This window comes from Hemicordylus capensis, chromosome 6 (assembly GCF_027244095.1).
Source record: "Hemicordylus capensis ecotype Gifberg chromosome 6, rHemCap1.1.pri, whole genome shotgun sequence".
NCBI classification, from domain to species: Eukaryota; Metazoa; Chordata; class Lepidosauria; order Squamata; family Cordylidae; genus Hemicordylus; species Hemicordylus capensis.
The window spans coordinates 56,741,996-56,767,066 of NC_069662.1; the positions used below are offsets into that span (position 1 = coordinate 56,741,996).

General features: G+C 44.9%; 1 protein-coding gene across 1 annotated transcript in view; it reads right to left on the reverse strand.

Annotated features, from left to right (window-relative positions):
• Positions 1 to 938: 938 nt before the first annotated feature.
• VAT1 (vesicle amine transport 1) overlaps positions 939 to 25,071 on the reverse strand; it is a 45,811-nt gene continuing 21,678 nt past the window's right edge. Inside the window, exons 4-6 of the mRNA XM_053263747.1 lie at positions 12,405 to 12,494; positions 7,558 to 7,799; positions 939 to 5,660 (exon numbers count right to left, since the gene is read on the reverse strand). Coding sequence (XP_053119722.1) covers positions 5,556 to 5,660; positions 7,558 to 7,799; positions 12,405 to 12,494 — 437 coding nt within the window. The 3' untranslated portion in view covers positions 939 to 5,555. The remainder of the gene's footprint in view (positions 5,661 to 7,557; positions 7,800 to 12,404; positions 12,495 to 25,071) is intronic.

Here is a 25,071-nt window from a genome sequence, read left to right on the forward strand (position 1 = left end):
TGCATAATATGCCTTTTGTGAGCCAATGTTGTTTTAAAAGTAAGGCTATGTGATGGCAAAAGAGAGGTCTGTTTAAGGAAAAAAGCTTTAAAAAAAACACAAAACACTTTTAGATTAGAGATCTGATTAAAATAGGTTTTAAAAACCAAGAGAAGTGAAACATGCTTTCAACACAAAATCTCAAGTTTAATAAAATGTTCGAATCTAGAATTTTGAAGGACACTGAAAATGAGGTCTTTTGCCCTGTCAGTTTGTTGGGAGAATGTTGCTTATCAGCTTGATGAACTGAACACTTTCACATTCCAGATCTCTTTTAATTCCCAAATCCAACATTATCCATAACTGGGAATCTTACAAAAGGTGTACATTAGAACACAGATTTGACTTCTTGCAAAGAAACCACACTTAAGGATTTTCTAGCAAGTTTCTTTCCTCAAATGTGTTTATTCCAATTCAGATGTTAACTTTAGGGCATGGTTTAAAAAAAAAAAAAGCCCATGGTTCACTTTTCTATTAGAATGGGTGATGGAAATCTTAAGTGGTAGGAGCAGATACTAGCTGTGCTAGAATGAACCTTGTTTGATGGCAGACTGTGTAAATAGGATAGCTACTGGTTTCATACCACCAAATGCCCTTCATCCCCATGAAACTGATATAACTGTGCATCAAAAATAGCTTCTCTTTGGGGTTTTATAGTTCATTTAAACCCTTGCCTCTTTCAGTCAGACACACCGCTTCCCATATTGGTATCTTTCTTTTTTTTACATGTTCAAAGGGCATTTCAGCTACCTCCAAATATCACAACAGAATATATAAAGAAAACACAGAGCATACTGCTTCCAGGAACAAGTTTTGCCCTCATGTATTACAAACACAGAATCTAACATTTGGGTGACATCTTAATTATTTTCCTGCTTTGGTCCTCAAAGTTAATGTACAGTTTTAGATCATCATTTTTTTTTAAATGGGCGTCAAGAGGTTTTAGTTAGTACTTATGGCCCATAAAACAGTTGTCTGAGCATACGCACACACGCACACACACACACAACCACTAAAAGGGGCTACTATAAAATTTGGGACAAGTATTAGCAAGGTAACAAAAAGCAAAGGTATAGTGCTTTAAAATTTGATATCTGTATAAAAAGACTTGAACTACTACTGAGTAGTACTAAGACAAGTCAAAGGAAAACATTGTAAGTGTGGGAGAAGCAACTCAAGCCAATCAGACTCCAGCACGAGAAAGACACGTTGCAAAAAAGAGAATGGGGCATCACTTCTTGCTGCTAACTGTTGAGAGTCAGTTTTTCAAGTCTGTTGCACGTCGGTGACAAAGCCTTTTCTCTACCTTTTCCCAATGGTAGTGGGTGCACTCACTAATGGTAGTGGTGCACTCCAGGGAGAGGGCCATCTCCCCACATGGGCACTTTCACAAATGAAACTAAGAATGAAATTCAAATTTTCCACATTCAGCATTTGAAAGATTTACACCATGGCCAAATGTACAGTGAATTTTAAAAAGTAACTTTCTACAGTACATTAAAGTTTTAAATGCTTTCTGTAGTGGATTAACAACATTCAAATGTAGTGTTTGGGAAATTAAAGGGGCTTCCTTAGCACCATTGTAAAAATGCCCAATGGGTTTCTATGTGCTAAACTGTGGGATTCTGGGAGAGCTGAGCTCAAGTTCCCAGACACATGCACTTGAACAGAGACGCACCACATTATGCAGGCCTTCCCATTGGTTGTATAACACTTTTTGCTTTTTAGGTGACACAAGAAGTGGTGGGGGTTTTTTGTTCTGTTTTTGGCAATCTTTTAAACAAGCCAAGTTTGGCAAAGGCTTCTGGGATTGGATAGACCTTAAATGGTTGTCTGGAACAAGGCACTGGTAAAATGGGGCGTGGACGCTTATGTTACAATGCAGCATATGTCAGAGTTCTCCTAGAGGCAAGGCTGTTCCTTGCAGTATCAAAAGACAACAAGGTTACAAAAGTTTTGGAATGCCATCCAGAATAAGGCACCTGGCAGTAGCAAGAAGCAAGGCAAGAAAACGGAGGTTGCTTTTTAAAAAAAAACTGTTTAAAAGTTTTGCATCATTTCCCCTCTCTTGTAGGATCTGGGAGTTCTGCAGGAGGGCATGCATGTCTGAATGCTGTTGCTTCACACGAGGCAGAGTTGGGGAACTAAACTCCAGCTTTCTGGTTCAAGCAGACTGGGTCTGCAAACTTTGATGAGACTAAGAGCCTTGAAGAGAGGATGCTAGAATTCTGGGCCTTGGAAGTCTGAAACAGATAGCCTCTGAAGATAATGCTCCAGAGCCCAACAGAAGAGCTGGAACTGGAGCATCAGTGCTCCATTAAGTACACAAGAACACAGCCTTGTAGTTTGGGTTAATTAGCTGGAGCTATTTGTTCTGCACTGCACTGGCTCTCTACTTGCAGCCTATAGGAGGCTGGATTGCATTAGACTGATCTGAGAGTGGCCTTATGAATATATATCAAGCTGCCTAACATCAAACTATTGGTCCATTATTAAAATCCACACCAACGAATAGTAATTTTCCACAGTCCCAGGTAGAGATCTTTCAGTTGGTGGGTACCGAACCTGGGGTCTTCTGCATACAAACCTTGTGCTTTACCACTGACCTACAGATGCTTGGAGCAGGTAGGCCTTTGGTCCCTCCCAGCTTTAGGATTCTATTAATCGATCTGGAACCAACGACATTCTTCACTAAGAGTAACAGAGTAGGTTAAAGGATGCCAAAGGGTAACTAATCAGTCCTAAGAAACCTTGAGTTTAAGCCCCTTGAAAACATGGGCTCCCAAATTTTACTACATCTGATATATGAAAATTCATTCAGCAAGACAAATTGTTGCCAGAACTGGCTCTTTCTACAAAGGCCCCACTATCAGTTGCCTAGACCAAGTCTGCCCGAGAAATCATCCACATTTTTTGGCATTCAAGACAGTTACCTTCCACACGGACCAAAGACTCCTGCTTGCCTCACAGAAGTTGCTCCTAGACTTACTTGTTGAATGTGTGGGAAGCCCAAGAGAGGCATTCACACTGCAACTATTTTCAGCAGCTAGGAACAACAGCAGCTGGATGCTGAAGGAAGGAGGAGAAAATCTCTTTACAGACCTAGCACTCACTTGGAGGGTGTGAAACGTTCACTCACAGCACTTGTAAGACAAGTTGGCCACACACACACACACACACACACGGCAAGAGATGAATGCCCAGAATTGCACACAGTACTGAGAAGCTGTAGCCAAACGGGAAGAGAAGCAAGCATGGGCACACTACAGCAAGAGTTCACAGGCATAGGGTGCCTTAAGATAATGTTCAGCAACCGAGGGGCCATAGGGCAGAGAGCCTAAGGCTGGCCTCCACTTCCATGGATGTTCTTCTAGCATCTAAAGAGATCTTTTTGGCCTCAAATTCTTCATAGATTACTTTCTGATGCGAGTGGGAAGAACCAGAGATACACCGGGTTCACCAACATTTCCTGTAGCCTTTGTTTTCCCTCCCAAGGAATGGTCACACACTAGCCTTAAGGCTCTTTCTCTCCCTACCAGCTATGAGAGTGAGGGAAAGGGATTAAGGAAGTGATTTGGGTCTCCCTGCCATTCTGATCTGTTCTAGGGTGATCAATTTGGTTGCTCCCTGCACTGTGGAGAAGGGCCAAAGCCCCACCCCAAGGTAGACCTGGCAACAGCAGCACACTGGAGAAAAAGCAGAAATGCATCTTCAAGGAGGCGGCACAATGTCAGGGCCATATGTACCAGGCATTCAGGTACAGAGAGATGCACAGGCTTTGTACAGCTCAGAGGATCCAAGAAGGCTTAAGCAATTTTCTGAAATGAAAGAAGGGAGATAAAGGTGGCCCAGAGTTCTCAAGGAAGAGATCAGAGCCATAAGAAATGGTGAATGAATTGTACAAGAAGCAGAGCTGCCTGTGCAGCAAGGGATGTCTACACACAGAGCCAGTTGGCATACATTCACAAAGTGGCCAGCTTTTGCCTGAACTAGGACACGATGCCTTAAATTGGGGATGGTTTCTGCCTCCTGTTCACACCCTGCAGAGAATTGCTAATGCCCGCCCACCCCCTCGCAAACAATGCAAATACAAATGGCAATATTTTGCCAGGATGTAGCCCAAAACATGTAAACTGCGTGCACACATCCAACATGAACACACTCCATGCATTTCCAAGATGCACCCACATTTGGTCTCAAGGAAAACCTATGATTGGCGTTTTAGGAAGGAATGGTTTCGTGTCCCATGCTTCCAACTAGCGGGGATCAGAGAAGGACAAGATCAAGAGTTTTCCTGTGCTTTAGGATTGAGAATGCATTGGGGGGGTTTTCCACATTGAAACACCAGACAGCCTCTCACCAAGCCACATGACAAGAGTGTCAATTCTGCAGAACAACAGCGTGGTTTTGAGATTACAGACTCGGTTAAATCAACCAGCTAGCTGTATAGCATTGTTAGATGGCTAGTGTTATTTGGCTACACTACCCTTCTAAATCTGAAGTAGTCGACACTCAAGGAGCAATCCTATGCATCTTTGCTCATAAGTAAGTCCCACTAAGTTCAAAGGCATATATTCCCAGGTTAGTGAGCATGGGATCGCAGCCCCAGGGAGTTACAGCTGTGTATGAAGGGAATTCCTTTGCTGCCATTTGCTGACTCATTCTTTCACACAACTGCAGCTCCCACGAGTCCTTGGGGAGAGCCATGACAAGGCATACGTGTGTAGGCCAGACTTCCCCTTGAAGTGGTGTAGCATGTGGGCCCTTGTGTGTTGGTGAGGGCAGAGTCAAAGGCCTTGCTGTGTCAGTTTACATAGCTGGCAGACACACAAGTCTCCCCCCACGCCAGGTTTTTCCTGTAACAGCTGAGCTGCAACTGTCAGGAACATTCCACGCTAAAATTTGCCTGTCAGAAGCAGCAGGTATGAGGCTTCGTTTCTGTGGAAACCGTCACTGGTTGCTGTAACAATGGGAGTTTTACAGACTCTGAAGTCATTAGTCACTCATTGAGCGTGCAGGGGCGGCGGGAAAAGGGAAGCTTAGAAGCAACTTACTTGGGTGGGAGTTTTGTGGAGATGCGAGTAGGTTAGAAACGGGAAAAGCAGAGAAGGAATTGAGGGAAATTTAAGTGGATGCACCCGACTTGCATCTCCGCCCTTAAAATACTGCCTTTTCCCTTTCACAGGGCAAAGTGTTGGTACTACAGAAGTAGAAATGCAGGATTGACATGATATCTTTTACTAGGCCAGACAAGGGTTTGAGATAGTGCAGTCTTGGGAGTTTGACCCAATAAAGCATTCTGTAAAACTCTGAAGTTTGCACTACCTTTAAAACTACCAACTGACCACAAGCCATAGTTTTGTCAATCCTGTGTCACTTACTCTGTTAACTGCCATGAAAGATCTGTCCTTTCCCACTTCCCTCAGAGGGACAGATGAGGAGCTTAAAAAACAAACAAAACAAAACAAACAAACAGAACCAATACGAGGACAGACACCCCATCCATGCCCTTTGCTTTAGTTCTCCGCATTCTTGCTTTCGTCCTTCGGTGGTGCTTTGGGGACCAGCACAACTTTCCCAATGTTCTTCTTCTCTTGCATCCTCTTCATGGCATCCACCACCTGAAGTGAGAAAAGGAAGGGGAGAGGATTAACTGCCTTCCTTAAGGGCAAGATCTTTCCCCTGGGGCTGGTCCCCCATCGGTCCTCTTGAGCAACAGGAATGACAGTGGGATCAAAAGGCCTGTGACCTTGCTGGAAACAGGCCAATCTAGCTCACCACACTGCCTTTAACAGCACCCAGCCAGATACAAGGCAGGATGGGAGATCAGCCAACCCCCATTTGCCTCCAGCATCTGATGACCAGAAATATCCTGCTTCTGAACACTGATCTTCCACTCTTAGCTAATATGGATAATAGTTAATGACAGACTCATTGACTGGTCCTATAATGCCATTGTTGCCAGTGGCCACTGCAACATCTGTTGGCAATGAATAGGTTAGTTGTTCAGTGTGTGAAAAATCACTTCCTTTTGAACCTCCCAGACATACAGCCCATCAACATCATTTACCCCACAGTTCCAACATTTGGGACTCACAGTTCTCCTGCCCATGCCCCAGGAGCAGGAAAGCCTGTTGCATTCACAGCTCAGCCAAGGCAAAGCAGGCTTGTCTGCTTCATCTACAGTGGCTAGAAGAATCCACTTTTGACATCAGGCCCCAAAGTGGGCAGCCGGGAGTCAACAGGAATGGCAAGTCTCTTGAGAACCCCCTCTCTTGGTCTGCCTGCCTTTGCATCTTTCCCCCACAAACTCCAAGACATGGATCGCAAGCAGTCTGGAAATGGGGCACCAAGGGGGCAATGCATGAAGTTGCAACAGAGCCGCAGCATGCCCACAGCTTCACTCTCAGGCTCAGCCCCCCGGCTTGCTTTCCATACCAGGTCTGAGCCTTGGAACGCAAGTGGCACGAAGGGCAGGGCTGAGGTCGTGCACAAAGCAAAAGGATTCAGAGTTCAGCCCAGCAGCCCATTTCAATGCCAAGGCTCAGGCCTGAAACAGGCAAAGTCACGAGTATGTGCCAAGGGCACTCTCCCTTGCCATTTGTTTAAGCACAGACACAGCTCCATGGTTCCCCACCCCTACCCCGCTCCCAAAGCAGTGGCAAATGCCCATACAAGAGTCCCCAGAGGACTCAAACATGTGCTCATCTCACCTGTCGCATCACATTAGCTCATATGAACCTGCCAGGGTCCTCTGTTCGGCATCTCAGGCCTTGTTCATTGCCCTGCCACTAATGGAGGTTTGGCTGGCAAGGTCAAGAGACAGGTCCTTTTTGGTTGTGGCCCCTCAGCTTTGGAATGCCCTTCCGGAAGAGCTTTGCCATCTTCCCTCCATATTTTTACAGGAACAATGGAAGACTAATCTTTTTAAGAGAGGCTTTTAAATATTTTATCCGCTGATTGTACCTGGTAGGTTTCTTAGTTTTGAGCTTTTTTAATTTAGAACCTTTAGTTTGAAAAATTATTTTTTTTAAAAAACTTACAATTCTCTCTCTGTACCTAAATCAAATGACCAAATACAAAGTCAGCTAGAGAAGTGCCTCTTGCAGACCACCCTCACTCCTACCTTTCTCTCCACATCTGCTTCCTATTGCCTCTGGCAACCCAGTTTGGCCAAGGCTGTCTGGCAACTGGCCCAAGGCTCCAGAACATCTCCAGAACATCTACCACAGCAAACAATGTACATGGGCACAGCAACAGAGTCCCAATGCATGAGGCTGCCATCCCTCAGTCAGCACTGCAGGAGTGTGTCAGGTCAGCAGTGGATGTCTAGTGAAAGTACTCTGGAAAGATGGCTCTGCGCCCAATGCCTGGTTTTTAAGAAAAGAAGTGCCGAGATTCAAACCTACAAGGAAGCTATGTGTCCCGACAGGGGTTTTTGGAGGAAAAAGCCACAATGGAAGATGGCTGGGCACACAGTGCAGACATGCTCTCAGGAAGAGGCAGCCACACACTCACCTGATCAAAGGACCAAACAGAGTCCACCTTTGGTTTGATCTTGCCCTGGTTGTAGAGGGCAATTAGCTTGGTCACCACACCAGTGATGAGCTCAGTCTCCTCTTCTAGGCCGCCCAGATAGTAGCCACAGACAGCCTTGTTGTGACCAAGCAGCTGCAAGGCATTGATGCTGAACTGGTTCCACCAGGTCTTCGCCATGGCCATCAGGTTCTTCTTCTGCCCCGTGAGCACATTGGCTACCCCTGGCAAGTTCAAAGACATACAACTTCAGCATCCAGCGAACAAAGAACTTTACACACTGCACCCAAAACAAAGCCATCCCTGAGATTAGACACTATACCCCCAGGTGTTCTCAAACGTGGGTCCCCATGTTGGCTGGGGATCACAGGAGATGTACTGCAACAACCTCTGGAGATTTAAGAACCCCTGCTGCATCCCCTTGTACAGACAGTCTGAAATTCTTAAAATGCTGCAGGGTAGAAACAGGCTGAAACCTGCCACAAAAGCCACAGCTTTTCAACTGGAAGTCATGTCCACAGAAAGTGATAACGTACTCTGCACGTGTTTAGACACATCCCACATCGGCTGGACCAAGCTAGTTCTATTCGGGTCACTGTTATGAGGGAAAGTATTCAAAACAAGTTTTTTCCACATTTTTCTCCACCAGTTGTCCAGTGTTGTCCTGGCCTACCCACAGAAGAGAAAGCTGGAAAGAAACCATAAGCAATTCCACCACCACCATGCCAACTAAAGCAATTTCCCCTTTTCCCTTCCTGATTCTTTGGTCATTGTTGCAGCTGAATTACTCCAATGTGATTTACGTGGGGCTGCCCTTGAAGAATATTTGGAAACTTCAGTTGGTGCAGAATGCAGTTGCCAGGGTTCTCTCTTGAACTTTTGCTTGGTGCATATTACACCTATTTTGAAAGAGCTGTACGGGCTGCCAATTTGTTTCCGGATCCAATTCAAGGTGCTGGTTATCACCTTTAAAGCCCTTAATGATTGGACCCTGGATACCCAAAGGACTACCTGCTCCCAAAGGTTTCTGCCTGCCCAAACAAGACCATCGGGGGGAGGGGCCTTTGCACTGTGTGCTGACACAAAGAGAGGCTAAATTGTTTTGCAGGTAGAACAGGGCCTTTTCTGTTGTTGCCCCCAGGCTCTGGAATGCTCTCTCAGTTAATGTCCACTCTACCAAAGACCTTTTTATTTGTTCAGGTTTTTACCCCTTAGAGGCTGCTAGGTTTCTCAGTTCTCCTGCTTCTGTTGTCTTTTTTATGGTGGTTGTTTTTTTGGTGCTTTATGGCTTACTATTTAACTGATTTTAAAATTTAAAATGTGATTTTTATGGAGTTTTATTGTATTTTAACTTTTGTAAACTGCCTTGGGATGCCTTATGAAAGGTGGTATAAAAACTGAATAGATAAATGAATAGACAGACAGATAGATTTCCTGGGAAAGGTGCTCTGTTGCTATCATCTGGTTAACTGCCCAGGATGTGAGAGACAAGTGCAAAAAACGTTCTGAAAGGTCATTGTCTTAGGGCCAGAAATCTTTACCCAACTCACTGTTAGAGCAATCCATTTCTTCTTGGAAGAGGTCTTTCCCTACAGCATGTAACTAGCTCACCCACTTAATGCCATTTAAACGTATTTGTTTTGCAGACACTTTTCTAAAGTGTTAGCAGCAAACAGTGGTGGTGGATGGTCCCACACTGCAGGGATGTGGTTAGATTCAGTGGCATCGCTAGAGCTTTCCAACACTGCCATTCTAAGAGGGGAGAGAAGAGCAACCATTTGGGGGATGCTACTGAAATCCATGCATTTAACAGTTAAACCTTGCTCCTGCTCCCACCCCCATCCCCCAGATAGGATCTGCAAGATTCCCAGCTCCCCTTCCAGTGTGGCTGAGTAAGGGCTTTGCCTGCAGGCACAGAATTCACAGTGTGTTCACTGCCAGAGGAAGGGAGAGTGAAGCATTCAGCAGTTTTGGAGTTTGCCTCCCACTTCTCCCTCAAAGCTTCAGTTACAACAGCAGGGTGTTTAGTTGACTCAGACAAAGGGGAACTTGCTTCAGCAGATTTGCAAGTGCGTGAATAGGGAATAGTAGTCACACAAGGGGGTGGGGTGCCCAGAATTCCACTACATTTCTTGGAACTGCATTCATACTGTAAAGGAATCCTCTCTCTGTACACATTAGCTTTCTAGAGGAAGAAAGGCAGCGGTACTCAAACCTATCTGGAAGTATACTTTTGACCTGCAAATATCACCCCTTAATTCCAGCTGCACACATATTTGGTTACAGCAACTTGACCGGAGAGCCAGTGTGATGTAGTGGTTAGAGTGTCTGACTAGGAGCAGGGAAATTAGAGCTCAAATCCCCATCTAGGCAGAAAGAAAGTGATGGTTCCAAGGTCACCAGGAGTATTCCCTTTAACAGGGATTCCTCCAGTGTGGTTGACTACAACTCCCAGCATCCCCAGCTGCAACAGCCTTTGCTTGGGGATCATAGGAGTTGTAGTCAACAACATCTGGGAATCTGTTAACAGGAACACTGTTACCCAGTGAGCTTCATGGTTAACCTACCTCACAAGATTGCTGCAAGAGTAAGACGGGTGAAGGAAAACTTTGTGTGCTGGCCTGAGGTCCTTGGAGGAAGGGCGGGCTAGAAATCTAACAAACAATTGCTTCATATGCTCTTTGACCCTGGCTCAGAATAAGTCTCTCTGAACCTTAACAAGTGTGGATTCATTTCTAAAAATGACTCAAACCCAGTGTCATCCAGGAAATCATGCCTTCTGTTCTGCGAGTCCTCCCCAAAGCCCCTAAATATGTAGGGAGGGGCATAGGAGGTTGCCTAACAAGAAGTCAGACCATTGGCCCATTTAGCCAATTTAGCTCAGTACTGCCTACACTATTCTGCACAAAACAATCTGCAGCACAAGCCAACAGGATTGTGTCAGGAATCGGGTGTCTTGTGACCTTCCTAGGCATCTAGCTAGCCGCCGTTGGAAAGATGGGCCTTTGGCCTGATCCCAGAAGCCATGTTCTTAGGCATTTTTATTTCTCTGGCAAGGCCTTGGCATCACAGTTTGTTCCAAGGCTGAGCTTTACACTGAGGGAAATAAGTATTTGATCCCCTGCTGATTTTGTCCGTTTGCCCTCTGACACAGAAATGACCAGGCTATAATTGGAATGGTAGGTTTATTGTAGCTGTGAGAGACAGAATAACAACAAACAAACCCTCAAAAGCCCAGTTACCAAAAGTCAGCGATGGATTTGCATTGTAGTGAGGGAAATAAGTATTCGATCCCCTATCAACCAGCAAGATTTCAGGCTCCCAGGTGTCTTTTCACTATATGCAGGTAACGAGCTGAGATGAGGAACACCCTCTGTAAGGGAGTGCTCTAATCCCAGCTTGTTACAGTACCTGTATAAAAGACACCTGTCCATAGAAGCAAGCAATCACTCAGCTTCCAAACTCACCACCATGCCCAAGACCAAAGAGCTGTCGAAGGATGTCAGGGACAAGGTTGTAGACCTGCACAAGGCTGGACTGGGCTACAAGACTATTGCCAAGCAGCTTGGTGAGAAGGTGACTACAGTTGGCACGATAACTCGCAAATGGAAGAAACACAAAATAACTGTCAATCTCCCTCGGTCTGGGGCTCCATGCAAGATCTCACCTCGTGGAGTTGCAATGATCATGAGAATGGTGACAAAGCAGCCCAGAATTACACGGGGGGAACTTGTCAATGATCTGAGGGCAGCTGGAACCATAGTCACCAAGAAAACAATTGGTAACACACTACGCCGTGAAGGACTGAAATCTTGCAGTACCCGCAAGGTCCCCTTGCTCAAGGCAGCACATGTACAGGCCCGTCTGCAGTTTGCCAATGCACATCTGAATGATCCAGAGGAGAACTGGGCAAAAGTGTTGTGGTCAGATGAGACCAAAATCGAGCTCTTTGGCATCAACTCAACTTGCCGTGTGTGGAGGAGGAGGAATGCTGCCTATGAGCCCAAGAACACCATCCCCACCGTCAAACATGGAGGTGGACACATTATGCTTTGGGGGTGTTTTTCTGCTAAGGGGACAGGACACCTTCACCGCATCGAAGGGACAATGGACGGGACCATGTACCGTCAGATCTTGGGTGAGCACCTCCTTCCCTCAGCCAGGGCATTGAGAATGGGTCGTGGATGGGTATTCCAGCATGACAATGACCCAAAACACACAGCCAAGGCAACAAAGGAGTGGCTCAAGAAGAAGCACATGAAGGTCCTGGAGTGGCCCAGCCAGTCTCCAGACCTTAATCCCATAGAAAATCTATGAAGGTTTTCCCATAGAAAAAGCTAAAGGTTCGGGTTGCCAAACATCAGGCTCAAAACCTTTCTGACTTGGAGAGGATCTGCAAAGAGGAGTGGGACAACATCCCTCCTGGGTTGTGTGCAAACCTGGTGGCCAACTACAAGAAACGTCTGACCTCTGTGATTGCCAACAAGGGTTTTGCCACCAAGTACTAAGACATCTTTTGTGAAGGGATCGAATACTTATTTCCCTCACTACAATGCAAATCCATCGCTGACTTTTGGGCACTGGGCTTTTGAGGGTTTGTTTGTTGTTGTTCTGTCTCTCACAGCTACAATAAACCTACCATTCCAATTATAGCCTGGTCATTTCTGTGTCAGGGGGCAAACGGACAAAATCAGCAGGGGATCAAATACTTATTTCCCTCACTGTACCTCTCGTTCAAGCTTGCACAAGCAAAAGGCATTTTTCTCTGTTATTGTCCCTGGACTCTAGGTTTGCTTCAGTTACTCCCTTGAAGTGATGCTCTCACTCACCATAGGTAACCAGTTTGCCCATTGGCTTCAGGAGATTAAAACCTTTTGCGGTATCCGAACCCCCCAAGGGATCCAAGACGACATCTACACCTAGAAAGCAAGTGGGGGAGAGAAAACTACCATTAGAACAGATTGATCAGAGGATTCCAATGGATAATAAATGAAGGGCTAGATCGGATGATGCTCTCCACCAGGTGCTACTCCCATGTAATTCGGGATGTGAGTGTGCATATTCCACCCAGTCATGCCAGGGCACAGTTGCCTAATTGTGTGGAGAACTGGTGGGTAGGGGGAGAAAACCCACAAATTAGGTCCTGAGGGCATGCTCCTGTTCCTAATCACATGGAAGAGGGGAAAGTTGGAAGGGGTCATCCAAACTAGCCCAAATGTAAAGTTCATTAGAGTTTAATCTTGCTCTTCCTAAAAACTCAAATCCATTGTACACCACCTAGAAATGCACATTTTTACACTGCCTAGAGATATACATATCAGGCAGTATAAAAAATACAGTAATAATCCTATATAATAAAAGGCTTCAGCGTGATCCTGTGTGCCCGTGTCTTTTTCGGCAGTTCTGAGCATGCGCAGAGCGCATGCTCAGAACTGCCGAAAAAGATACGGCCGCCCAGAGACAGGCGGCCATGTTGTCCAAGATTAGGGGAGGGAAAAAGCTGCAGCGGCGGAAGAGCCCTGCCTTTAAAATTAACGTGGGGGGCGGGGGCGGAAGGAAGAAACGGCAGCGGTGGAAAAGCCCTGCCTTTAAAAGTTTATGTCTAAGACCCAAGTATGCACTAATCACAATCCCCCCCCGCCCGCCCAAACACCCGTTAGCCAACACACACACAAAGAAAACAAGTGCTAACACACTACACTCCCCCCCCACAAAAAAAACAAAAACAAAAACAAAAAACAAAAAACCAGGAAAAAGTCCCCTCCCCCCACCAGTCAAGGGCGGGGGGAAAAGAAACGTTAATTACGTATCCATAAAAAACAAAAAAACCTAGCGCCCGTTATTATAACGGGCTGAAAAATACTAGTAATAAATAATTGATAAATAAAAGCAAAAGCAAGAACACAGTATCATAAAATACAGATAAGAACAGCAAGCAATAAAAATCACAAGCCTAAAACACATACTGTACATGACGATAAGAGGCCTTACAAAACAGAAAGGTCTACAACTGCTTTTTAAAAAACAGTGACCAAAGGGGATGTTTGGATCTCTTTAGGCAGAGAGCTCCAAAACTAAGAGGCCATTGCTAAAAATGTCTTTTCTTGGTCTTTGCCAGATGCATTTCTGCCAATGACAGATCTCATACACAAGATCGGCAGGCTAATATGACAGTAGGTGGTCCTGGAGATATCATAGTCCCAGGCCATAAAGTGCTTTAAAGGCCAAAACCAGCACTGTGAATTGGGCCAGAAGCAAACTGGCAACCCATTCAATGGAAACAAAATAGGTGCAACATGCACCTGTTGGTTTGCCTCCACCAGTGATCTAGTCGTGGCATTCCTGAACCAACTGAATCTTCTGGACAGTTTTCAAAGACCACATCACACACACATCCAGACTAACCTTCCACTCATGCAAGGGGAAAGGGGTGATTTTTGCCTATTCCTCCCTCCTCCAACTGCTCCTAGTGCCCCCCCCCCAGAAGTTAGGGGACACACAGGGACATATCTTTGGCAGGGGGTGCAGAAGAGGAAAGGGGTAACTGGTGAAAATAGCCTCTCCCTCCTTTGCACAACCAGAATGTTAATCTGGAGGCTGCCTGGTGCGCTAACAATAATCTACACTGGATATAATCTGGTCAACTCACAATAAGTCTTCATTCACTTACGCTCTAGTCATCAACCCAGCCATTTCATCACCCTCAGTTCTTCTGTGTACCAAGGGCTGATCTGGTTGCACAGTTACGGCAAGGAGACATAGGAGCGATCCTATCAATAGCCCCCATCATCTCCTCTTGCTGAAGAGCAATTAGGACATTGAAGGACCACCAGCAGGAAACTCCTTAAAAGGCATCCATAAAATTCTGGGGATGAACCATCTCCATAGGCCCTCCATAGATCACGAGACCTCAATTCACAAAGGGTCTCTGTGGTGCCGAAGTGCAGCACGCAAACGGATCTCACTCAGCTTCATGCTGAATCTTCACCCCTAAATGGTAATTGCTTCTATTGGCAGCATGTGTGCAGCTGCGACCAGACGCGTAACCAGGGTGGGGCAGGCAGGGCACGTGCCCTAGGCGCCAGTTGCAGGAGGGCGCCAAGTGCCTGCCATGCCCCACCCCCACTCACCACAGTTGTGTGCGTGTGTTTTTAGGGTGTTGGGGTTTTTTTTGGAAAATCCCCGCCCCAGCCGGGTGCCCACTGCCGCCCCCACTCACACAGCCGCGACAACAGAGATCTGAGTACTGGGCAGAGAACCCGCCCCAAGCACTGACTTCCGGTTATTTTCAGGGAGCATTTGCTGCCTGAAAGCCTCTATTCCCCTTTCTCTCCCTCCAAAGAGGAAGAGAAAGGGAAAACAGATGCTTTCAGGCAGCAAGCCTGCCCTGAAATGAGACTGAAGCGCTCACTCCGGCTCTTTAGAGCTTGAGGCCACACCCCCTTTACATGTGATGTCATCACATGATGCATCACATGCAAAAGGGGCGTGGCCTCGAGCTCTAAAGAGCCGGAGGGAGCTCTTCAGTCTCTTTTCAGAGCAGGCTTGCTGCATGAAAGCAGCTTTTCACTCAAAGGTGTGGTCCTTATTCAGTAAGCAACATTCTGCAGGCAAACCCTCGCCCCATCCTGCTCAAATCCCATCTTCCTTTCTTTGGGTGGGCTTTTCTCTGTGCTCTGTTGTTAGAGGGGAGGGATAGGGAGGAGAGTAGGTACTTAGCTGTGCTGGCTTGCCCTTCCAGCAGCACCAGTTTGTTAAAAATTGATTTTGTGATTTAAGTCTTGTCTTTTAAAAGAGTTGACTATTGAAATGTGCAGTAAATCATGTGTAATTGAAAAAGGCTTTTAATTGTAAATGTAAGTGAAAAGGGTTGTTTTACATCTGAAAGTTGAAGACACTTTTTAGAACTTACAAGTTTTTCATTTACTGCCAGGCATGCACACTATGTAGAAACAGACTTGTATTAATGTGCATAAACAATGCAGTCACCAAAAGAAACCTTTAAAAGCTTAATATGCAGAGACCGCTTCTATGAGGCGGATGAATACAAGTGTAATTGATGGATTTCTTTGTGACTTTTCCTGAGAGCCAGCATAGTGTAGTGGTTAGAGTGTTGGACTAGGACCGGGAAGACCTGAGTTTGAATCCTCATTCAACCATGAATCTTACTGGGTGACTTTGGGCCAGTCATGTATCTCTCAGCCTAACCTACCTCACAGGGCTGTTGTGAGGATAAAAAAACACCCATGTACACTCTGAGCTCCTTGGAAGAAGAGAGGGATATAAGTGTAAATATAAATTTAAAAAATGGATAAACAAAATCTCTCTTCCTATGCTGTTTGCTCTGATGTATTGGAAGGGGACAGTTTGATTAACATTCCAGAATTGTTTGTAAGTGTACCCCTTAAGAATTAATTTATTAGTTTCTCTCTCTTCCTTGCCTTAACCTTGAGATTCCTCAGCAATAGCCCTGCCTGCTCATTTTGTGTATCTTACTCTGAAGATGGAGTGGGTTTTTTGTTTATTTTTATTGCATGTTGTAGCTGTATGTGCATGTAGGCTGACGTGTTTTGGAGGAGGCGCTGAGGCTGTAAGGCCCCACTCTGAATGCAGGTGTGCACACACGGCCTTGATAGTGGTTAGAGTGCTGGACTAGGACCAGAGGGACCCTAGTTCAAATCCCCATTCAGCCATGAGACTTGCTGGGTGCCTCTTGGCCAGTCAATTCTCTCTCAGCCTAACCTACTCCACAGGGTTGCTGTGAGGAGAAACTTATGTACACTGCTCTGGGCTCCTTGGAGGAAGAGTGGGATATAAAAAATGTGAATGTTGCTGCTTGCTGGCAGATAGCAGCTGGTGGGGCGGGCAGGGGGTTGCTAATACACACTGCTGGATTTGGAATGCAATAAACATGCTGATCAGGGAATGTAAGGACTACATCCAGTCTCCAGTACCTCTCTGAATAGCTGATAGGTGTGATTCCTGCTTTCTGAAGAAGGCTTTATCTGTGCTGCCTCAGCAATTTGCATCAGTGAAAGCAAGTAAGGTGCAGTTATAATTTTCAGTTAGTGCCATAATTTGTCAATTAAAAGATTAACAAGCTTGACTTTTATTTTTGAGCTGATATTATGGTGAAGTTATCTGAAAGATGGGTGTCAGATATATGGGGTGGGGGGTGCAATTTCAGTGCTTGCCCTAGGCGCTGTTTTCCCTAGATATGCCTCTGGCTGCGACTGTAAGCAGCACGCGCCTTTCGCCTTTCTTGAATTGAAGGTAGGCAGGCTACTGCTGCTAGCTGTGGAACGAACTAGGGCTGGGACTGGAGGGAGGGCCAGCCACAGCCAGCCAGGGAGGGTGCCTGCCAGCCAGCCTGCTGCCCCTGGGGCAGGCTGAGTGGAGCAAGCCAACAGGAGTCATTACTGCTGGACGGAGGGAGACTGATGGCTGAGGCTGCCTGGAGCTGCTTGGGACCTGGCTGGGGATGAGACTCAGAGCCAGCCAGCCTTTCTCAATGGCCTTCCTTTGCTTTGCTTCTCTACCTCTCTGCTCTGCTACTGCTGCCTGCTTCTCACTCTGCCTCTGATAAAATTACCTATACCTCCTGCAGAGCACATGTGGGGGGTGGGTGAGGGAGAGAAGAGTAATTTCCCTATAATTCAAAATTGGTAGGTGTTAATTTTCAGGGAGTGTCAGGTGAGATCCAATCCGATGGCCCCCCAGCCCACCTCAAGTGGAAAACATTTTCCTGGACTGCACCACTTAAATGCTTCCCCATCTAAAAGTATTCCTGCACACAGAAAAGTAGCATGTAAGGAGGCTAATTCCAGCCTAACCTTCTTCATGACACCCTATATTTCTATATGCAGGGGAAAGCTGTTGCTTTTGTTAATACCGAGGAGGAGAAATATTCAAACGTGGAACCCTATCCCAGCCTGAAATGATGAAATCCAGGAAAAGCTATACTAGCCCCAACCCTACTCTTTTGTTGGGCTTCTGCAACTTCATAGCCTTTTGCTATTGCAAGCAGATAGAAGTCACCAATGTACACAAACATTTCTGGTTTTAAGAAGGTAACATCCATCTCCTGTTAATAAAGCTACCACATGTACACATATATACACGAGTCCCAGGTTCAATCCGTGAAACAATCCCAACAGTGTGGGTCTCAAATATGTGTCTCAAAGTGTGTTTGTTACTCACATTCCTTAAGGGGGGGACATGAGGGAAATAACATACCAGTTCATTAAAAGCCATTAGTCTAACACAATAGAAACCTGCCAAGCTAAACTTATCCAACTGGTTCTACCACTAGCTCTTCTACTTGTTATAGTCAGAGTGAAAGTGCTCGAGATCATTCAGTCCAACCCCTCAACTCATAACAGTTTTTGACAGTGTGACCTGGCAATCTTTTGGATCTAGCTGAGTATAGGCAGGTACATAACTGGGGAAAGTGGTGGGGGAGTTAAGGTATCATCTGCAAAAGCAGTCCACTTTTACAAATGAATCTGATGATTTTTCTGTTCCATATAAAACACTAATGGAAGTTAATTTCACTGCATTCCTCTTGTGATTTAATCTGTTTCTTGGAAATTAAAGTGCAATATGTATTACCATAGTTTTATGGTTTACTTACACACCATGCAATCAGTATTACAATAATTCACATATTATTGTAATAATAAAAGAAATAGTTTTTCTTTACACATAATTTACACATATTTCAATCTATATGGCTTTTGTAATCAACCCATGCTCTTATGTGCTGGTCATGTGGACAAGGCAGAAGCAAGGCTCCCCCTGTCTTAAGTGTCCCAGGACATCCAAAGCTTTAATCCAGTCCCAATCAATGGCCTGTCCACAGCAAGGGAATTATTTCAGGCTCCCCTACTCACAGACCACCCTTCCATTCAGAGCAATACACTAGGTCAAGTGTATGACCAGCCAAATGTGTTGCGCCAACTAATCTGAGACACGCCCACAGCAGTCATAAAACTCTGAGCTGCACTCCCCAAGGTAGCCTCAGGGAGAACACTGAGGTCTCTCAACATACACAGCCTCGGGGCCCTCGACACCAAGTTGGAGGCCACCACCACAAGCTGTTGCAGGGAGATCATTAGGCAGGAGGACAGACCATACACCAACAGAAACCCAGTCCTATCTCAAGAACCCTAGACACAGGCACTTGGAATCTGGTAACTGCTGGATGGGATGCCCTGCTGTGGAACCCCTACGGACGATAGTTTGTATCCAGAGAACCACAAGCAGCATACCATGCATGGAATGCGGCTTTTCAACCCCCTCCTCTGAATTGCAGCCCCTAGTACCACCCAAAATCTTATTCCAAGGGTCAGGGGACTCTCAGAAAGAATGTGGTATGGGCAGAGGGCGGGGGGGAGTCAGTCAGCAGAGCTTGACTGAACAACAGAAGTGCTGGTCTACTCATGCAAACATGAACTGCAATTTAACCCTGTTTTTCCGCATCTAGGGTTTCTGCTTCAGGCAGGTTTTAACATGTTCAAGAGGAATTTTGAAAACTATAACTTTTTTTTAAAAAAAGTACTGTGTCCACTTTGCCAAATTAAACAATGTACATCCAGTCTTTCCAGATAGCCTCTACATCCAATAGTGTCCATTGCTGGACAAGTTGCGGGGAAGAACATCATTAGTCAGGAGGACAACAACAGCGGCCCTACTAACTGTTGGGATACGCAACAGCTGTAGCCTAGCTTACAGTATAGTTTGCATGTAATCTACTATAAAGCCAGAGGGGGCACTATAGTTCCCTCTGTACTGTATTGGTTGGGCTAGCTAGGTGTTTCTATTCTCCTTCCTGTTCCTTTGTGTATGACTCAGCAAGTTCTGCACTGATCTCTGAGTGCCTTTGTCCCACAAGTAAAGTTATCTTAAACCTTTCACTGGTGTTTGCTCTGTAAACCATGCAGACAGAACACACTCTGCAACAGGTTATGGGCTCTGACTTCTTCAGAGTAACCCAGTACACTGCCCAGAATGACCTTGAAGAGCAGAAGACCTTGAAGCACACTGGAAAGAGGCCACAAGGAAACCCTCTATGAGGAAGCCTGCTGAATACAAGTAAGTTAAGCCAGGACTTTTAAAAGAAAAAATGGCTTACAGCTCTGAATTTAAGTTTTCTGTGGGAAAGCTGAATAATAGAAATCATCAGCTATGGAAGTTTAAAGTAGACATGCTTTTAACTAGTGGGAGGTAACCATCACAGATAGACCAGCAACAAATCCCCAACAATGGGATTAGAAAGGATAGACAGGCATAGTGAACCATTAATCTACTAGTGGAAGATGACCAATTAATTCACATAAGGAATGAGGCTACAGCAAAGGGCATGTGGAATGCATTGATAAATTTGCATGAAAGAACTGGTTTGAGCAGTAGACAATTCCTTTTGAGGAAACCGTACAAAATGAGACTTGGCAAGGGAACAGAAATGCAAGATCACATAGATGCCATGCTGGAAGTGGAGGCACAACTGTGTGGAATCAGGGAAGACATAAAAGACAGTCACATAGCAGCCCTATTACTCTGTCGCTTGCCTGATTCCTGTGGTGCCCTCATTAATGCCCTTGAGACAAGGCCTGAGGAAGACCTGACACTGGACTTTGTGAGAGGCAGACTTGTGGATGAATTCCAGCGCAGAAAGGAAGGCATGGAGGACAGCATCAGTCCGAACAGAGAAGCTGCACTGAAAACTGCAGGTGCCAAGGCGCACAAGGAGGAAACAAGAGCATGTTTCCGGTGCAAGAAAAAGGGACATTTAAAGAAAGACTGCTCCATATGGAAGGTAGAAGAAGAGAAACTGCAAAGAAAGTCTCCACAAGCACCTAAGCAAAAGGCAAAGGCTACAACTAGTGACACAGAACAATGGAGCCAATGATTCAAAACAGCACAGGGTATCTCATCCCAGGGCTGGTGTGTTGGCTCTAGTGCAACTAGTCACATGACCAGCAACAGAAACCTTTTCACAGAACTGGACTTAAACAATAAGGAAAAGATTTATCTTGCAGATGGAAGCAGCATCACTACAGAGGGAATTGGACAAGGATTTCTAAACTGCACCAAGACAGATGGGGGCCTTGCTATACCATTAAAGATGTGCTATACAGTGTTCCCTCTAATGCTTGTACACATGCCTGTGCTCACAAGCTTTTTTTGATGTCTGCTCAGTTCATTTTAGATCCTGCTCAGGTTGAATCAGTAAGGCCCCATTCTGAATGCATGTGCATGCACGCTGCCTTGATACTCCCACCCAAAACAAAGCTCATTCCACACACAGATGGGGAAAAATTAGAACACTGGTGCTATATGTTCCTGACTTGGAAGGTGGTCTCTTTATCAGTTAAGCACATGGCAACCAAAGATTCCAGGGTAATAAATGCACAATCCAAGAGGGGGTAAAAACCCTGCCCATAGCAATTGCAGATGAACACCTGTATTGCTCAGTGATGAAGCAAGGGAAACTCACCCCATTTAAGCAACATGGCAACTGCATTCGCCTATGGCATTGGTGTCTGGGCCACAAGCGCCATGGAAGTATAAAGGAACTGGTGAAACAGCACCTGACAAAAGACCTTGTGATGTTAGCCTGTCCAGTGACTATGAAGTGTGACTGTTGTATCAGAGCTAAGGCTACGAGAGCAACACTTCCCAAAGCAAGCCGAACCAGAGCTTCAAAACCACTTGATCTCATACACAGTGATGTATGGGGCCCAATGCAAGTACCAACACCTGGAGGCAATAAACATATAGTGACCTTTATAGAGGACTTCTCAAGATATCTCATGAAACACAAGAATGAAGTTTTGGAGAAGCTACAAGACTATGTATCCATGACAAGTAACAGATTTCAGTGCAAGCCACTTAAACTTCAAACTGACAATGGAGTTCACAGGGAAGAAAACCGAGAACTTCTTGAGCTCATGGAATACAGCACTGCAAAACGGTCCCTTACATGCCTGAACAGAATGGAGTGGCAGAACACAAAAATAGGACCCTAACAGAAATGATTAGATGCATGCTGACAGATTCCAGTCTACCTAGAAATAGTGGGGAGCAGCAGCAATCACAGCTTTGCATTTGCAAAACCAATCCTTCTCCACAACAGTGAAGAAAACCCCATATGAACTGTGGTATGGAGAAAAATTCAGTGTGGGACATATTAAATTATTTGGATGTAAAGTGTATGTATAATCTCAAAAGAGAAACGTACCAAGCTGCAAAATAGGGCAATGGAAGGAATTCTCATCGGCTACAGTGAATGCCCCAAAGGATAGAGAATTCTGGACCCACATACAGATAAAATAACTATTAGTAACAGTGTGACATTGGGGGGAAACTTTGCTGATGATGTCACAACTTTACAAGAATCTGGAGAACTACCACTCAAAGACACAAAAGGAACCACCTGGAAATAAGAACTTTCTGAACAGTTGAAGTCAGTATACAACCAGCTGAAGTGCAGAGGCAAGCAGAATATGGAAGATGTTGAGCTCAGATGATCATCCAGGGCAAACATAGGTAAACCACTTCTCAATCTCCACCTGTCATACAAAGCTAGTACCAATAGGTTACCTGAATCATCATCCTGGGAAGACATCTGGCAAATGCTAGAAGGGGAAGCCAACAAATTGAACAAGGCAGCAAAAGAGGAAATGAAGTAGCTGCGCAGCAATAATACCTGGACACTTACCATTACCACTAGATAGAAAGCCTATAGGCTGTAAGATGACATTCAAGATTAAATATAATGCAGAAGGCAAAATTGAGAGGTACAAGACTCGGCTTGTTGTAAAAGGCTACTCACAAAAGTTTGCAGAGGATTATGAAGAAACATTTGTTCCAGTTGTTAAGCACACAACAATTAGGACATTACTAGGTGTTGCAGCTGGAAGAGGAATGCATATCAAACATTTTGATGTAAAAACAGCTTTTTGCATGGCGAGCTGTAAAGAAATCTATATGGAACATCTGCCAGGTTTGAAAGATACAGAAAGACTTGACTTTGCAAATTGCACAAGACCATATATGGACTTAAAACAAGCTGCAAAGGCCTAGAATGCAAATATAAATATATAAAAATATATATTTTACATGACTTGCCTAGCGAGCAAGAGGCCGCTGGTTCAAATCCCCACTGGTATGTTTCCCAGAATATGGGAAACACCTATACTGGGCAGCAACGATATAGGAAGGGGCTGAAAGGCATCATCTCACACTGCGCAGGAGGAGGCAATGGTAAACCCCTCCTTTATTCTACCAAAGAAAACCATAGGGCTCTGTGGGTGCCAGGGAGTCAACACCAACTCAAGAGCACAACTTCCTTCAAGGAGCCCAGAGCAGTGTACATGGTTATGTTTCTCCTCACAACAACCCTGTGGGGTAGGTTAGGCTGAGAGAGAAGTGACTGGCTCAGAGTCACCCAGTGAGTGTCATGGCTGAACGGGTCTCCCTGGTAAATGAAGTACTCATAAATGAAAACTTCACCAGAAGTAAAGCAGATCCTTGCCTACATTCAAAGAAAGTGGACAATCGATGGATCTTTCTTCTGATCTACGTAGATGACCTATTGATGTGTTTTGAACAAGAAGGGAATATTAGTAGAATAATGAAAGCATTAAATCAACAATTTGAAATGAAATATCTGAGAAATGTAACACATTAGTTGGGAATACAGACAGAAAGAGAAGCTGATGGGAACAATCTCCTCAGTCAAAGCTGCAAAATAGAAGAAATAATAGAGAACTTTGGAATGAAAAATGCAAACGCAGTACGTACTCCCATGGAAACCAGTTTCTTAAAAGGAGAACAAGGAACAGAGTACATTGTTGCCAAACAACCAAAAATATAGAGAAGTAATTGGGAAATCGTTATACATTGCCACTGTCACATGACCCAACATTGCAGCAGCAAGTGGGATCTTATGCAGGAAGGTCTCAGCACCAAATCAGAAGGACTGGAGTGCAGCAAAAAGGGTTATATGTTACCTAACAGGAAGTTAAGCTACTCTTCCAGCAGCTTCTGAATGCAATCTAATTGGATATGTGGATGCAGATTGGGCTGGAGACAGTTCTGATAGAAAACCGACCAGCAGTTATTGGTTTTTGCTTGGAGGGGGACTCATCAATTGGGCCAGCAGAAAACAGTAGCACTTTCTTCTACTGAAGCAGAATACATGGCCACTGCACAAGCTAGTCAAGAAGTGATCTGGCTACAACAACTATTGACAGACTTGGGTCAAAGTCCAAGAGAACCCACACAAATCTTAGAAGATAATCAAGGTTGTATTGTACTTGAACAGAGAGTTAACCCTAGAAGCAAGTATAGATGTGAAATATCACTTCTTGAGAGATTTACAGAAACAAGGACTTATAGACCTGCAGTATTGTCCAATTGAGAACATGATGGAGGACATTCTTACAAAACATTTGGTCAGAGAGAGACTTTGTAAGCTGTCATGGATAATGAACTTAGGGAGCAAATGCTTCAGCTGTTGAGAAGGGGTGTTGGGATATACAACAGCTGCAGCCTAGCTTGATGTATAGTTTGCATGTAATCTACTATGCAGCCAGAGGGGGCACTATAGTTTCCTCTGTATTGGTTGGGCTAGCTATGAGTTATTACTATTCTCCTTCCTGTTCCTTTATGTATGAGTCAGCAAGTTCTGTATTGATCTGAGTGTCTTTGTTCCACAAGTAAAGTTATCTTAAACCTTTCACTGGCATTTGCTCTGTAAACCACACAGACAGAACTAGGGTTACCATATTCTGATTTTCCAAATCTGGGTGCCTAATTTGCATATTATGTAAATTGGCTTGGAAATAATTTCTGAGCAGAATAATGACTGCATGTTTTGCTCCATAACTCTGCTTCTACAAGGGCTAGAGCTTAGCTTTAAAAAAAAAAAAATCTGAAATCTGGGTTAATCTGGGCGAGCTACGTAACCTGGGTGAGATGCTTACAATCCAGGTGAAACCGAAATTCTGAGGGGCATGGCAACTCTAGACAGAACACAATCTGCAACACTAAAGAGGCCAGCCATTTAGACTGATTTTAATAAGTGTCCCTGATCAATTAGTACTTCCAAAAACCTATGAGTAGATGACATCATTTTTTAAGAGGCATTCCTCATTTCTTCTCTTATGGGAGAATGCCTCTTCCAAATTTAAACAGATTTAAGTGCTTAACTTAAATTCAGTTGGTTAATCAACAATGATTCCCTTGACTGGATGATAACCCTATGCATTAGAACAGTGTTCTTTATTGCAAAGCCCAGGAGCCAGTAATGGCTTCCATCGACACTAAGTGCAGCTCCCTGAGTATTTGTTTATTAGGCCTCTGCCAAGCTTTGGCCAAAGCCAGATATGCTGCACAGCCCCTTTGGCATCATGCAGAGACCAATGTTCCCATCATGCAGTATGGTGCTTCGGCCCACCACCAGGAGGGATTCTTTAAAGGGCAAACAAG